This window comes from Dictyostelium purpureum (assembly GCF_000190715.1).
Source record: "Dictyostelium purpureum unplaced genomic scaffold DICPUscaffold_29, whole genome shotgun sequence".
Lineage (NCBI taxonomy): Eukaryota > Evosea > Eumycetozoa > Dictyosteliales > Dictyosteliaceae > Dictyostelium > Dictyostelium purpureum.
This window is the reverse complement of record NW_003519366.1, coordinates 60,129-76,238: the sequence shown is the minus strand read 5'-3', so window position 1 is coordinate 76,238 and position 16,110 is coordinate 60,129. Positions and strand designations below refer to the sequence as shown.

Below are 16,110 nucleotides of genomic sequence, written 5' to 3'. Positions count from 1 at the left end.
TTTGTAATTTTTTTTGTTTTTTAAATTAAAAATTTTATTTGACTAATATGATTAAAAATATTATTCAATACAATAAAACTTTAATAACAAATATTTCAAAAAATAATAACAAATATTTAATAAGAAACAAAATGACAGAATCAAATGTTGACAATAAGGGTTTGATTGTTGGTCTTTATGAAAATGAAGAATTAACTCCATTAGGACAACAATTAAATGAAAAAACCAATGGCCATTTATTAAAGAGTGTCAAATTATCAGATACCAAAGGTAAAGTTGGTGATAGCTTAGTATTATACGATGTTACCCCAGAAGTCCCAAGAGTTGCTATTGTTGGTCTCGGTAAAAAAGAACAAACTCCATCAGTTTATGAAAAGAATGAAAATACAAGAAGAGCTGTTGGAAGTGGTGTTAAAGCTTTAAAATCAAAGAATGCTTCAAATTTCACTATCGATTCATCAATTGGTTGTTCCAAACACACTGCCGAAGGTGCTTATTTAAGTAACTTCAAATTTGATTACAAGACCTCTGGTAAACCAAATACTACCAATGAAAGCATTGAAGTCACCATTTCAAATGAATCCACCGAATCAAAGAATGCTTTCAACGAAGGTAAAATCTTTGCCGAATCACAAAATTTCGCTAGAACTCTTATGGAAATGCCAGCTAATTTATTAACTCCAACTATTTTTGTCGAAACTGTTAAAAAACAATTCAAACACCTCATTGATAGTGGTAAAGTTGAAATGATTGTTCGTGATGAACAATGGGCTAAAGATCAAAAAATGGGTATGTTTTTAGGTGTTGCTCAAGGTTCAGAAGAACCACTCAAATTCTTAGAACTTCACTATAAAGGTGCTTCTGCTGATGGTAAGGATTCAATTGTTTATGTTGGTAAAGGTATCACCTTTGACAGTGGTGGTATTTCAATTAAACCATCTGCTGGTATGGGTTTAATGAAAGGTGATATGGGCGGTGCCGCTTCCGCTGTCTCATCAATGTTTGGTGTTGCTTCATTAGGTTTAAAGGTTAATCTCATCACTCTTACTCCATTATGCGAAAACATGCCATCAGGTAAAGCTACTAAACCAGGTGATGTTCATATTGCTATGAATGGTAAAACTGTTGAAATCGATAACACTGATGCTGAAGGTCGTTTAATTCTTGGTGACGCTCTTCACTATGCCCATACTTTCAAACCATCTACAATCCTCGATATGGCTACTCTTACTGGTGCTATTGATGTTGCTCTTGGTCAACACTATGCTGGTGTTTTTGCAGGCACTGATGGTCTTTGGGATGAATTAAACGAATGTGGTAATGTCAGTGGTGACCGTATGTGGAGAATGCCATTATTACCAGAATACAGAAAACAACTCGACTCTAAGATTGCCGATATTGTCAACTCTGCTGGTCGTTCAGGTGGTGCTTGTTCAGCTGCTATGTTCTTAAAAGATTTTGTTACTATTGATCGTTGGGCTCATTTAGATATTGCTGGTGTTATGAGCTCTTCAGAAGATGGCCCATATATTAAAAAAGGTATGACTGGTAAACCAGTTCGTGCTTTAATAGAATTTGCTAAAAAACATCAACAACAATAAGAAATATAGTTTTTAAATAATTCTTTTTTTTTTCCTCCTTTACTTAAATAAATAAAATAGTTTTATTAAATTTGTATTTAATTAATTTTAATATAAAAAAAAAATTATTTCATTTTATTTTATATTTTTTTATTTTTTACATAGGCAATTAGTTTTGGAATTTGTGATTCTTCAAACACTCTTAATAAATTTTGGGTAAAACTTGGTAACCAATATGGTTCTAAGTCATTTCTTGTTTCTAGTAAATCTTGCACAAGTATTTCAATAATATTAGGTGAATGGATAGAAGCTAGAAATGTAAAAACATAATGAATTTGATCTGATAGTTGATGTTTCGATGGATTAATACTTTCTAGTGTTAAGTTGTTCAATTTTAAAAATATTTCTGAAAATGTTGAGTTTTTAATGTATTGCATTGGAAAATTAATTTCATTTAGAACATCGTGATTTTCTAACATTAGATAGCTTGAATTTCTATAAATATTTGAGAGAGTTTCATGATAGTAATCCATTCTTAAAAAATATTCCGAAAATTTTTCACTTTTAATTTTTAAATAAAGAAAGGTATGATAAGAGTCTTTGTATATTGGAACAGAATAGTGATGGAACAGTTCATCTAGTTTTTGAATTTTGTTAAAAGTAATATCTTTACATTGTAGCGATGATGAATATAGTCGATTAAATTGGATATTAAATAGATTTTGTTGACCACTGGTTAGCTTGTTTAAAAGATATTCAATTACTTGATAATGTGTTGAAAAAAAATCATCTTTATCTAAATCGAATTGGTAATCTGAAAAAATTTGATTTTCTTTAATAACATATCCGTTCTCTAAAATTAATTTAACCATACAAATGTCGATAGTGCTTTTTAAAATTTCATTAGAAGCTGCTGGAAAATAATTGGGCATTATTTTGAATGATTTGTACTCTTTGTTCATTGATTCTTCTTTTAAAAGTTTTTGATCTTTTATATATGAATAAAGAATTAAAATAAAGTTCTTGAATTTTTTGTTTGATAAGTTGCTATAACCATGTTCTGATATGTATTGTAACCAAAGTTTTATTTTTTCTTCTTTAATAGATTTTAAACCTTCAATTTTATTTGTATCATTTTCTTTTCCTTTTACTTGTGCCTTATCAAATAATCTATAGTGGTTTATAATAGTTTGATTTTTGATTTTGATAGCTTTTAAATATTTATAGAAATAATATGATGGATCATAAACTGCCTTTTCGCAATAATATTTGATATATTTTAATTTTGAAAATGTAAATTTTGGTTTTGTAATTAAAGATTGTATGTTGTTGTAATTTTCAATAATAAAATCGATTTTTTCAATAGAGTCCATTGAAATAGTTTCTTTTTTGTTGATTGTTATTTGATTAGCAAGTAAAAATTCATTTATATACCATTTAAAAGTTTCAAATTTCGAATTTAAAAAATGAAATGAGGTGGAATTTGAATAATCTTTGGCCTGAATTAAATTGCATTTTAAAATTTCATTTAAAGTCGTAACATCAGAGTTTGTTAAAATTAATTTAATAATTTTTTTTGGAAACACAACTTGTGGTCCTCTTTCTTTTGTTTGTTGGTCATATTGCTTTAAAAATGGCAAAACTCGGGCTTGATTAAAAAACTTTGTAAAACTATTTGATTTAATTTCTCTGTCGATATCTATAGAGTTCTTTAAAATTGAGAATAGTTTGATTAAAGCATTTTCATTTAATGTTTCAAAAATAAATGTAGATACCTTTAATAGAAGCTTTTCATTTTCTAAATCGAAACCAAAGTTTTCTATATAAAAAGTAAATATGGATCTACTAAAATAGTTTGGTAATATGAAATTTGGGGTTTCATCTTGTTCCAAAATACTTTTAATAAATATTTCTAATAAATGTTTGATCTTTTCATTTTCATTTATTTTTTTGCTGTTTTTAATATTGATAATAGTTGGTAAAATATCACTCTCGAAATTATTGGTGTAGTTTTTTCTAAGTAGTTTGAAATATAATATGATGTAAAACTCTAATAATTTGCTTGTGACAGTTAAATTCTCAAAGGTGAAAGAAAAACCATTAGCTTCTTTTATGTTCTTTAAGGATACTAGGTTGTAGTCTAAAAGGATTTTTTTTGCTTTGTTAGAATGTATTCGAATAAACTCTTTGAAACCAATTGAATATTTTGGATGATCTTTATAGGAGTTGTTTTTATAATAGGTATCTAGTGAAACGAAAAGTTTTTCGTTATAAAGACTTTTAATAAACTTTTCACTTGATTTAACTGATAACATTGTCATTTGTTTTTTAAAATCTGGATCTATTTGGTCATGTTTTATGTGGTCGATTAAAAACTGAAACGAGTTGATGTTATTGCTTTTAATTGAAAATAATAATAATTCTATATCTATTGAAATTAGGTCATTGCAAAGTAAATATTCTAAAGTTTCTCTATTAAATATATTTTGGACTAAAAGTCTGTTTATTTCCGAATTGTTTATAATCTGGTTTTGTTTGATTTTCTCTAATGTTAGTTTTAAAAGTTCTTTGTCTTTATTTGAGGCAATAAATTTTTGAATGCTGGTGCAGTCCATTATAATCGATTCCTTTGCCAATAGCTTCATTCTCAATATTTCCCATAAACCTTTTTCTGTAATGAAGAATAGATCATTGATTCGTTTAAACTTTAATCTATGGCCAAAGTAAAAATTATAATTATTTTCTATTTCTGTTTCATATATAATATTAAATATTTTATTTATTAAATATTTATTTCTAAATACTTTAAAAAAGTTATTTTCATATTCTGTATCCATTATTATTTGTTTTATTGGGTGATTAAAAATATGTTTTAAAAAAATATCCAAATAAAACGGTTTTTTTAAAAATTTTTAATTAAAAAATTTTTTATTTTTGGTGAAAGAAAAAAGAAAAAAAATGGAAATATTAAAATATTTATAAAAATAAGAAATAAAATTTTTTTAAAAACTATTGAGTTATACAATTTAATTTATTTTTTTATTAAATTTATTAAATAAGTTTCTATCATCAATTATATTAATGTATTGATTATTTTTTGGGAAACTGTGTACTTTTAATTTTTTGCCTTTTTTACAATAATTTAATTCGTTGTAAAATTTAAATTTGTGATAATAACTATTGATTATTTTTTCATTTTTTTCAATGAAAGGATTATTTTCGCTTGATACATAAATGGTAAATGAATTATTTTTATCAAATATATTTTTGTCTAGCTTTGGTGAACCTCTAATGAATAAAGTTGATAAATTATTTGGTAAAAAGTTTTGAGTTATTTCTTTACTGAATGCTGATCCAAGTAATAGTAGCTTTATTGAATCTGGTAATGATTTATTGTATACAGGATGATCGTTATAGTTGCACAGCGATAGTGAAGTTATACTAGATGGAATTTCGATGCATTTGATATTGGGTTCTAAAGATTCCTTTTCTTTATTTAAATATTTGAGAGAGCTGCTCGATTTAAAACAATTTCTATATCCATAACCAAAAACCATTGTTTTAATATTTGATAGTTCATCTGGTGGTAAAATTAAACTTTCACAAAAGTCCCTGCCAAGTTCAATAGTCTCTAAAAATAGTTTTTTTGATAGATCTGTTGGTTTGTTATATTTTTTTCCAAATATTATTTTTTTGATTGAGTCTGGGATGTTGTTTTGTTGAATTGCTTTATTGAAATCTCGATGGAATTTTAATATTTTAACTGTTTCTGGTAAATAATGAAGATAATCCTCTTTGCATGCGACATATTTAACTAGAGATTTTGGAAATGATTCTTTACTTTCAAATTGATATATTGGTGATAGTTGCAAATAAGTAAGGGTATTTGGTAAATCGCCACTTTTAATTGTAATCGGTTCTTTTTGTTCCATTAAAGTACATTTCATTTTAAGTTTGGTTAATGATGTTGGTAATCGGGTTAATTGCTTTGAATAAAGGAAATCAATTTTCAATATTTCTAATGAGTCCGGTAAGTTGCCGCTAATTTCTTTTTGAAAAGAATTCATAAACTTTAATTTTTTTAAATTTGGTGGGAAACAATTTAGTTGGATATCTTGGTTAAAAGTTGGATTCATTCTAAGCTTTGTGGCTGATGGTATAGAAAATGGTACAATTGGTGAGTCATATGAAACTTCTAAGGTCTTTGAAAACTTTAGTATTTGAAGTGCTTTTGGTAATACCCCAACTTGAATTTGTTTAGTATAGGACATTCCAAATTTGAGAGTTTTTAAATTATGGGGTAAAGTATTGGGTAAAAGCTCTTGATTAAAAGATGACATTTTGGGAAATTTTAAAACCTCTAATGATTGCGGTAGGTAGCCCTCGATAATTTGATGGTTGAAGCTAGGACTTGGTTTAAAGAATTTTAAATTCGATGGAAGTTTTTGAAGAGGGGACTCATCTACACATAAAAAACCTAGTTCTAAATGAGTTACTGATTCTGGTATTTCACATTGACTTATCTGTGTATTATAGCCAACATTTAGTACTAATTTTGAAATTGTATTTAAACATGGATGAAAAAACTCTTTACTTGGACTACTATAAAAATGATGGTTTAATTCAAATGATTCTAAACTACTTGGCACTTGTAAATAATCTTCACCTTGAACACCATTGTTTAAATTAAACTGAAATTTTTTATCGAACTTTATTGATTTGACATAGTTTGATATTTTGGTAAATTTTGGTAGTCTATATTCTCCACAATTTTCAAATTCCAATGGTTTATATATTTGACTAAGGCCATTAATGAATTCGACTGATTCGATATTGCTTGGTAAATTATTTAAACAAGAATATAAATTTTGGATTTCTTGATGTTTATCCGAATATTTGCTATCTATTTGTATTTTTATTGATTTTAAATAGTGTTTATACTGATAATTTTTTAGTTTTTTTTTAAAATTATTTAAATCTATTACTCTGGGGTGTATATGGTTATTAATTATAATTAAATGTTGTATGATTTTTTTTTTAATAAAAATATTTCTCCAAACAAGAAAAAATAAAATAGAGTTATCTTTATCCTCCATTTTTAATAAAACTGAAATTAAAAAAATTTTTTAAAAAAAAAAAAAAAAAATCAAAAAAAATCAAAAAAAAAAAAAAAAATATTTAAAAAATTAAAACAAATATAAATGATTTAATTTTGGTGTTATAATTGGACATAGATAGTCTTCTGGTTTCTCTCTCTTTAAACAAAAATCTATTTTTATTTTAAAAAAGCTTACTTAATAATATAATAAATATTATTTGTGTGAGCGACGGTGTTTATTTATATTAAAATATAAGAAGAAGAAGTTGTTGGGGTAAGGTTGAAACAACCTATCTGGTTTAAGAAGTTTTTTTTTTCTTAGATTTTTGTTCAATAACAGGTGATTTCGGACTGCCTGATTGGTACGGAGTGTTTTTGGTGTGGATATTTTATTGCAGACTTAAGTCTTATAATACGATAGTATGGTGATTGGAGTAGCTTTGATTTGATTGAGTTGTTTTTTCTTTCAATGAGGTGGAATATTTTTTTTTTTTTTTTTTTTAAAAGTGAAGATAATTAAAAGCAAATGCTTTAAATTAATCAGTAAAATTTTATTTAATGTTTTTTTTATAAAGTTTTTAAAGAAAATATTCTAAACTGTTGATATTTGGTAAAGTTAAGTCCATTTTGAGGTTAGATTCTTATAATCGAGTTCTTTTATTGTATTTTCTTAATCGTCATATAATTCTTTACATAACCAAATCCAAACTTGATGAAATACCAGGGCTATGGCATTTCTATAAGCGAAACATCCATTTAAGTCGAAATCTATTGCTTTATAGTTCCATTGGAAGTGTGATTTGTGAAATCTGGTGTTGTTGTAATCCATATTTATTTCTCCATCGGATTTGCGACCTTCTGGGATTTTGTATGAGTGGAAAAAGGAGGTATTGTGTTTATTTGTTTTGGTACATGCTCCCAGACGAATGAAGTTTTTATCTTCCGGGAGAATTAAAAAAATTTTAATAAAAGTTTCGCCCAAAGGGGGGCTCGAACCCCCGACCACAAGGTTAAAAGCCTTGCGCTCTACCGACTGAGCTATCTGGGCATTTTGTTGAAATCATGTAATATAACTGTTGTTATATTTAAGAACTCTAATATAATGAATTGATTACTAAACAAAATATATTATAAACTAAATGTAATTAATTATAATAATAATAAAACACAAAATAAAGATAAAATAAAATATAATAAAACCAAAATAAATATATAAAAATATTTAAAAAATTATATTTTAAAAAATAACAAATCTTTATTAAAACTAAAAACTACTAATTATTATTATTTGTAAACTTTATAACTTAACTCTTTTTCTTTTATTTTCTGCTTTAAAATTGATTTTTGAATTTTAATTTATATTGAAAAATATTATTTTTAAAAAAATAAAATTAATTAAAAAAAATAATAAATTTAAAAATGTGTCAAAATATGATGATAAATATTAAATGATATATGTGTGATTTTTTCCAATTAATGTGATATATGTTTATGCTTATTATAATAAATTTAAATTGATTTTAAAATTGTTGTTATATCACAATCAGTTAATTACTTACCTTTAGAACGATCATAAAATTCCAAAAAAAGTTTGTGAAATGAATAATTTACACAAATATAAATTAATTAACTAATTTTAAATATTTACCTTGTAAGCTTCCTCTTTTAAAGACTACTGGTGTAATGAAAGATTTAATATAATGAATAAAGTGATAAATAATAAAAAATTATTAAAAAATAATTTTGATTTTTAAAAAAAAAAAAAAAATTAAATTTTTTAAAATAATTTTAAATTGATTGTAAATTAAATATTTATAATTAAATGGGTGAAAAAATATGTTACTAATAGACTAGTATATATTGAGTGAAAGGAATGGGTGAATCAAACAAATAGGACTTAATAATATTCATAAAAAATAATGAATAATAAAATTAACAAATAAAATAATAAAAATTATTAAATAAATAGGACTATAATTCAAAACAAAAATAATTTAATAAAGGTGAAGTTGAATAATGGAATAGCTTCAAAAATAAATAAACAAAATATTAAAAAAATTAACAATGAATAATAAAATTAACAAATAAAATAATTATAATTAATTTTTTTATATCTTTAATTTAAAAATTTATTTTATTTTTAAATATATTATTAAAATATATATATATTATTCAATTAATTAGTTAGATTATCTTTTTTTTTCAAATCTTTATTATACAATGTAAAAGTTATCAATGTATTCTGGATATCAATCGAGAGAGAATTTAATAAAATTTTTAAATCAAATAAATAGATTTAATTAATTTATCAATCTTTCTATTGAATGATTAGTTATATATTAAAATAATATAAAACTCATACAATTATAAACAATTGTTTTTTTATTTAATTTTTTTTTTTTTTATTTTTTAATTGTTTTAAAAATTTTTTATTTTTTTTCAATTTTAAAAAATAGCTTATTAAAATTTTTTTTTTTTTTTTCATTAAAAATTATAGTTTCTTACCACATACATATAGTTTTTAATCCATCAGCTTCATTTTTTTACAATCAATTATATTTAATAACAGTCATTATTTTTTTTTCACTTGTACATATTCCTTTTTTTTTTTTTTTTGGAAAAAATTTAAATATATTTATATTTTTGTTTTGAAAATATTTTTTGGAAATAATTTAAATATATTTATATTTTTTGTTTTGTATATATTTTTTTTATTTGTAAATAATATATTTTTTATATCTTTGTAATTAATAATTTTTTTGTAAATAATCATATATATTATATTTTTGTTTTGTATATATTTGTTCATTTTCATTACACCATTTTTTTCTTATTTATTTATTAATAATAGTTGGTTTTTGTAAAAAAAAAAATGGATATTTTTTCATTTGAATTTATATTGTATTCATCATTATTTGTTGGAATCATCGGTTTTTGTTTAAGTCAATTCATAAACATCGACGATGAAACAAGTTGGGAGTCAGACGACTACCAAGTCACCGAAGACGAAAACTATGCTAATCAGGTGGTCCAACAGAAAGAACAACACCAACAACACCAACAACACCAACACCAACAAAATCAGCAACAACACCAACCACAACATCAACGACACCAACAACGACACCACTTTGACCTTTTAAGCACACCCCCTCCAAAGATAAGGACCAACTTGAAATAATTTATAAACCAAATCGTCAGTGAAGAACTATCACAAAATAAAAATTCGGTATCACCACCCGCTCTTTCCATATATAGACCAGGAGATCCAATTGATACAGATGAAGAATTCTTGGGCCATGTAGAAAAAAATAAGAAACTATTTGAATTTCCAGAAAAAAAAGAATCCACCGAAAATGATATATACTACGTTGAGAAAATTCTTTCAAAACGTATACGTGGTGGTATTAAAGAATATCTTATCAAATGGGAGGGATATGATATTAAAGAGGCAACCTGGGAGGCCGAAAGTGATTGTTTTTGTACAGATTTGATTGAAGAATTTGAAGAAAGCCAAGAATAAAAAAAATAAATAATACAATTGAATAAATTATAGAATACAGTTTCATAAATGTTAAATAAAGAACTCAAACCAATTAATGTACCGTGCAAGTAAAATACCACCACTTAGATTAACTTGTAAAGAAGATCCAATCATAGTTAAACCAATAGTATATAATTATAACTAAATTAATTATTTATGAATTAATAAAATGGCCATTTATTAAATCAATATAAATAATAATTTAAAGTTTTGAAAATGATTATTCAATAGTTACCCCGATTTTAGTCAATATCAACAAGTTACATCCATTTTAAATTTTTAAAATAATATTTATTTTTTAAAAATCAAATAATTTTATAAAAATTCTTTTTTTATTTTTTCAATGCACAACAAACACACATAAAAAGTCACAATGTCGCAGAAACTCAAATTCTTTCAATCTCAGGTAAATCAGCAAAATTCAAGTTCGTTTAAAAATTCAAAAAGTGCAATATTTGCCTTGGCCCAAGCAATAGTGATAGAACCCAAATAGTTAAGATAAGGGTAATGAAAACCTCAACTTTCGTAAATATTGTTCAAGTTTGTGAAACATCTCCATGGTTTTAGTTTATCAAATATATTTAAAATATGACCCTAAAAGAATTAAGCATCTGATAGAGGTTCAAGTTTCATAATTGAAGTTGTCATTTCAAAAAACAACTGGATTAACTACTGCAAGTTCAAATACAAAAGTAACAGGTCAAAGTGTTGGTGGATTAACTTCAACTGGTGTATCGATTGGTTTTATTTCGGGTGTAAATTCCGTTGCAGGGCTAATTTTAAATCTTTCTTGTTAAGTTTCAACATTTTATTTATTTCAAATCATTTATCATACATTTGGGGGTATAGCTTATTCTTTTCAATTGTGTTTTTTTCAAATCATTTATGAAACATTGGGGTTCTTTTTCAGAATGAACACATTTTAAAGTCACAATTCAAACATTGGGGTTCTGTTTATTCAATGTAAGCATTAATATTTTATTTTTATTTTTAAATTTATTAATATTAATCATTAAAAATCATCCTTTTAGCTTTTATTTATTAAATAATCACATTTAATAGGATTTTTCAGTATTATAACCCAATTTTAATCTACACATTACCACATTTTTAATTTTTTAGTATCATTTAATAATCAAAAAAACTATAATACCTAAAAGCAATCAGTAGCCAATGAAGCTCAAAAGTATGCTCAAAGTAGAGGACCATCATTGTTTGGGTTTGCCAATTTTCACTTAGCCAACAAAAAACTATTATTTCCGCCCTAAATCTCAAGTACATCATCTCATAGACTTCAATTGGCCTTTCACAAATCATAATAGAAGCATCAGTATTGGGTTCTTTAAATTTTACCACTTAAAGCGATTTTTGTTCTGGTATGGTTCCATTAAAAACTGAATACGAGATTACAACTCTAAATATTTTCGGTAATATGCGATCATTATTAAAAAGGGATTTTAGAAATTCAATTGTAATTCAAAATATAATTTGGTAAAAATATCGAATCAAAATCAAGTAGAAAGGGTTGTGCAAGATGTAGTAGGTTAGGACCAATAAATATATCATTTGGTAATATTGAAGGCATTCCATCAACTAAAGTATAAGACTACTTTTTCAAATTCCATCTTTAAATATGACAATTCCCAATGCTTCAGGTGTCAAGTATTTTAATTCTTTTTCATTATGAAAAGCTGATGGCCAAATTCTGTAGATATTTTTAATTGACCTCAATTACAATCAAATTCAAAATCAAACAAGTTTTCATCTTTAGATGTACTTTATAATTCAATTAATATTTGGTATACAGTTTTGATAATTGTCAGTACTTAGATTTTTGGTGAAATCTTTTTATTCACACATTCAATCAGAAATTGCAATTAAATTAGCAAAGTCAAATAAATTTAGACAAATGTGGCTCAATGACTTAGAATGTGCACTAAAGAAACCATGTAGAGACTAGCCCAACAGTTTGTTTTTATATCAATCTAATAAAAAACAGCAAATCATTCAAGTTTCAAAGCTTTATTATATATAACACTGTGAATCAGGAAGAACAGATATATTATCAGACTTAGAGTCATAAACAGTTTTTATACTTTATTATAAAAAAATTCTTATTAAAACAGATAATACCTATGTTGCAGAGTTACTTCTATTTGTTCTGTAGATGAACATCAAAATAATAGATTCAAATTAAAAATTCAAAAAAAAATTAATAAAGATTAATTTAATTTTTTTCAATGATTAACATTTAACAAAATTTATCTATGTATTTATTAACTACATAAATATATAAAATTATATTAAAATTATTTTATTTAAAAAAATTATTTGTAATGTTTTTTTTAAAAATTAGCTTATATAAAACTGGTGTGAAAATTAACTGATGATTTAAATCCAAAAGAAAATAAAAATTTAAAACCTGAATGAAATAAAGAAATCATATGAAAATAAGTTGGTGATATTTGGGTGTTACTGTTAGCACCTAACGAGGACCGCCTTTGGTTTAGCACTATATTGATTTTAACGATTAATTATTATAAAATGTTTTAATTTTATCTTTCTTAATAACTGAAGACTGATTATTGATTTACTGAGTAAATTCTATTATTATTTTTTTATATAGATGACCTTAATTTGATAATTAAATATATATAGTTGTAAGACCCCCAACGGATTGACCTATTGTATTCAATGATGTTACTCCAATTGAATTTGATGTTGTTACACCTGCTACTGATTGACTACCTCCAATTGTATTTGCTGTGGTTAATCCTGCTACAGAGTTTACACTCGAAATGAAAATACTCGATGCTCCATTTGTAGTTTATATGAATTCACCTACACTTTGTCAATCCAATTGAAGTTATTAAACCTGCTACTGATTATCCACCCACCGATTGTATTTGCAGTTGTTAAACCTGCACCGGAATTTGCACTCGAAATTAAACCAAATGTATTTGAAGTTGTTAATCCTGCTACTGATTGGCCACCTCCAATTGTATTTGAAGTTTTTAAACCAGTTATTAACTGACCTGTTTCAATTGAGCTTGCAGTAGTTAATCCAGTTGTTTTATTTGTCGTTATGTCAGCTATTGAATTTGAAGTAGTTAATCCACCAACTGATTGGCCTAGTGAATTTAATAATGTTAAACCTAAAGTATTTGCAGTTGTAAAACCACCTACACTTTGTCCAGTTATTAAACCTGCTACTGATTGTCCACCCACCGATTGTATTTACAGTTAATCCTGTTATTGATTGACCACAGTTGCAATTGAATCAACTGTAAATCCAGTTGTTGCTTGTTGTAATCCAAGCTATTGAGTTTGTAATAGTTAATCCGCCAATTGATTGACATGTGAATCTAATGATGTTAATCCAATTAAAGTTGTTACACCTGCTACTGATCGACCAGCGAAAGTTGAAGTTTTTATTACCCTTATCTTAACTATTTGGGTTCTATCACTGTTGTTGGGGCCAAGGCAAATATTGAACTTTTTGAATTTTTAAACGAAATTGCAATTGATTTGAATTTTGCTGATCTACCCGAGATTGAAAGAATTTGAGTTTCTGCGACTTTTTAACTTTTTATGATAGATATTGCTATTAATTTTGAGATTATTATTATTATTGAATGCAATAGTTCGTGGTTGGATTGGTATTTATTATTACTTGTGAATAGTATAGAATCTCTTTTAATAGGATCGCTGTGCATTTGGTAAACATTGGCTAAATCTTTATATAATTGATTAAAATCCTTTCATTCATGATATCGATGATAGCAGATCCTGTAAGGGTATTGAATGTTTTTAATTAATTAATTGGTTTTAATTTTTCTGTTTCTATTTTCTATATTTCTTTAACAATGCCTATTTCTATATAGTGTGTGGATTTGTTGTTGTTGTTATTGTTGTTGTTGTTGTTGTTGTTGTTGTTGTTGTTGTTGTTGTTGTTGTTGTTGTTGTTGTTATTGTTTTAAAATATATTAATTTACCTACTTGAAAGGTTTTACTGTTAAAGTTATTATTATTATTGATTAGATATGCTATAGTTTACATTATTAACATTCTTTATGTGTGTGTTTGTTGTGAATTGAAAAAAATAAAATAAAAAAATTGAAAAAATTAAAATTTTTTTTTATAAAATTATTTGATTTTTAAAAAATAAATATTATTTTAAAAATTTAAAATGGATGTAACGTGTTGATATTGACTAAAATTGGGGTAACTATTGAATAATCATAAAAAGATCATAATACTATACACAAATTGAACTATTTAATAATAGGAATGTTTTGTAATAATAGCAATCAACTATTGAACACCACCATAATATGCAGCAACAAAGAGAGCATCAGACAACACCAAAGACAGCATATAATGTAAATGGTATAAATAAAGCATTAAATCAGGTAATATCCCCTACTATGATATTTTTACAATTTAATTTTAATAGATTTTAATTTCTATGCCATTCAATAATAATAAACACAAAGTAATAGTTATAAGTCACTCAGTTATTGAAAATATATTAAAGTAATTATATCAAAATATAATGTTAATTAAAAACAAAAAAGTAATTCGATCAAAAAATTAAAAAAATAAATTATTTATATTTTAAAATTAAAATTCTATAACATTAAAAATATACAAATAAATAAAAAAATAATTTTATTTTGGAAATTATTTTTTTTTTTTATGAAATATTTTATTTTTCTTTATTATAATCAAATAAAATATTGTTTATTTAAATTAATTTTTAAAACTTTAAATTATTATTTATATTGATTTAATAAATGGCCATTTTATTAAATTCATAAATAATTAATTTAGTTATAATTATATACTATTAGTTTAACTATGATTGGATCTTCTTTACAAGTTAATCAAAGTGGTGGTTTTTTACTTGCACGGTACATTAATTGGTTTGAATTCTTTATTTAACATTTATGAAACTGTATTCTATAATTTATTCTATAATATATTCAATTGTCTTATTTCTTTTTATTTTTTTGATCCTTGGCTTTCTTCATACTCTTCTATCAAATCTGCACAATAACAATCGCTTTCGGCTTCCCAGGTTGCCTCTTTAACATCATATCCCTCCCATTTGATCAGATATTCTTTAATACCTCCACGTATACGCTTTGAAAGAATTTTCTCAACGTAGTATATATCATTTTCGGTGGATAGGTTTTTTTCTGGAAATTCAAATAGTTTCATATTTTTAGCAACTAAGGCCAAAAAGTCTTTATCTGTATCAATTGGATCTCCTGGTCGATATATTGAAAGAGCGGGTGGTGTTACTGAAGTTTTATTTGAATGGTCAAAGTCGCCATTTTCATTTCTTTTTTTTTTTTCTCTTTTTCTTTCTTCACCCATCATCGAATCATCATTTGGGGAAATTTTAATTTTCTTTTTTTTGTTTTTAACTTTTTCATCTTTTCTATCTCTGTTTCTTTCCCTTTCTTTTCTTTTTTTTCTATTTTCTTTTGGTCTCTTTTCATCTTTTTCTCTTTTATGTTTTTTCATTTGTTCACTTTCGCTGTAATTTGTCAATAAAAGAGTTGGACCATTATAATCTGTTTTGTTTCTTGCCTCAGCTATTTCATTAAATTCATTCCAAGCCTCATGGACCTTTAGCATTACTCTTCTTTCAATTTCTTCTATTGTGTCCATAGCTATTTCTCTTGGTTGTTGTTGTTGATGTTGGTTTTGGTGTTGTTGTTGTTGTTGTTGTTGTTGTTGTTGTTGTTGTTGTTGTTGTTGGTTTTTTTGATCCATGTCATCATCAGAATTGTAGTTGGTAGTTGGAGTGTGTTGTGTGTGTGGGTGTGGGTTTGGTGTATATTGTTGATGTGGTTGTTGTTGTTGGGTTTGTTGATCAA

General features: G+C 25.2%; 5 protein-coding genes across 5 annotated transcripts; 2 read left to right on the top strand and 3 right to left on the bottom strand.

Annotated features, from left to right (window-relative positions):
- The first annotated feature begins 52 nt into the window (after positions 1-52).
- DICPUDRAFT_91370 (uncharacterized protein) lies at positions 53-1,698 on the top strand. The gene has a single exon (XM_003284646.1). The coding sequence runs from the start codon at positions 132-134 to the stop codon at positions 1,599-1,601; it is 1,470 nt and encodes a 489-aa protein (XP_003284694.1). The 5' UTR covers positions 53-131; the 3' UTR covers positions 1,602-1,698.
- A 22-nt stretch (positions 1,699-1,720) lies between these two features.
- DICPUDRAFT_75643 (uncharacterized protein) lies at positions 1,721-4,417 on the bottom strand (the record flags this gene model as incomplete). Its single annotated transcript, XM_003284626.1, has 1 exon — positions 1,721-4,417. The coding sequence occupies one exon, from the start codon at positions 4,415-4,417 to the stop codon at positions 1,721-1,723; it is 2,697 nt and encodes an 898-aa protein (XP_003284674.1).
- A 1,374-nt stretch (positions 4,418-5,791) lies between these two features.
- Positions 5,792-6,133, bottom strand: DICPUDRAFT_28096 (uncharacterized protein; the record flags this gene model as incomplete). The annotated part of the gene is made up of 1 exon (XM_003284625.1): positions 5,792-6,133. A coding segment is annotated over one exon (342 nt), but the record flags the coding sequence as incomplete, so codon positions are not given.
- A 3,897-nt stretch (positions 6,134-10,030) lies between these two features.
- DICPUDRAFT_28057 (uncharacterized protein) lies at positions 10,031-10,201 on the top strand (the record flags this gene model as incomplete). Its single annotated transcript, XM_003284645.1, has 1 exon — positions 10,031-10,201. A coding segment is annotated over one exon (171 nt), but the record flags the coding sequence as incomplete, so codon positions are not given.
- Positions 10,202-15,226: 5,025 nt separating this feature from the next.
- DICPUDRAFT_28046 (uncharacterized protein) lies at positions 15,227-15,445 on the bottom strand (the record flags this gene model as incomplete). Its single annotated transcript, XM_003284624.1, has 1 exon — positions 15,227-15,445. One exon carries the CDS (start codon positions 15,443-15,445, stop codon positions 15,227-15,229), a length of 219 nt encoding a protein of 72 aa, XP_003284672.1.
- Positions 15,446-16,110: the final 665 nt, after the last annotated feature.

Excerpts from the sequence above, each read along its gene's own strand:
- DICPUDRAFT_91370 (XM_003284646.1), top strand. The coding sequence starts at position 132 with ATGACAGAATCAAATGTTGACAATAAGGGTTTGATTGTTGGTCTTTAT.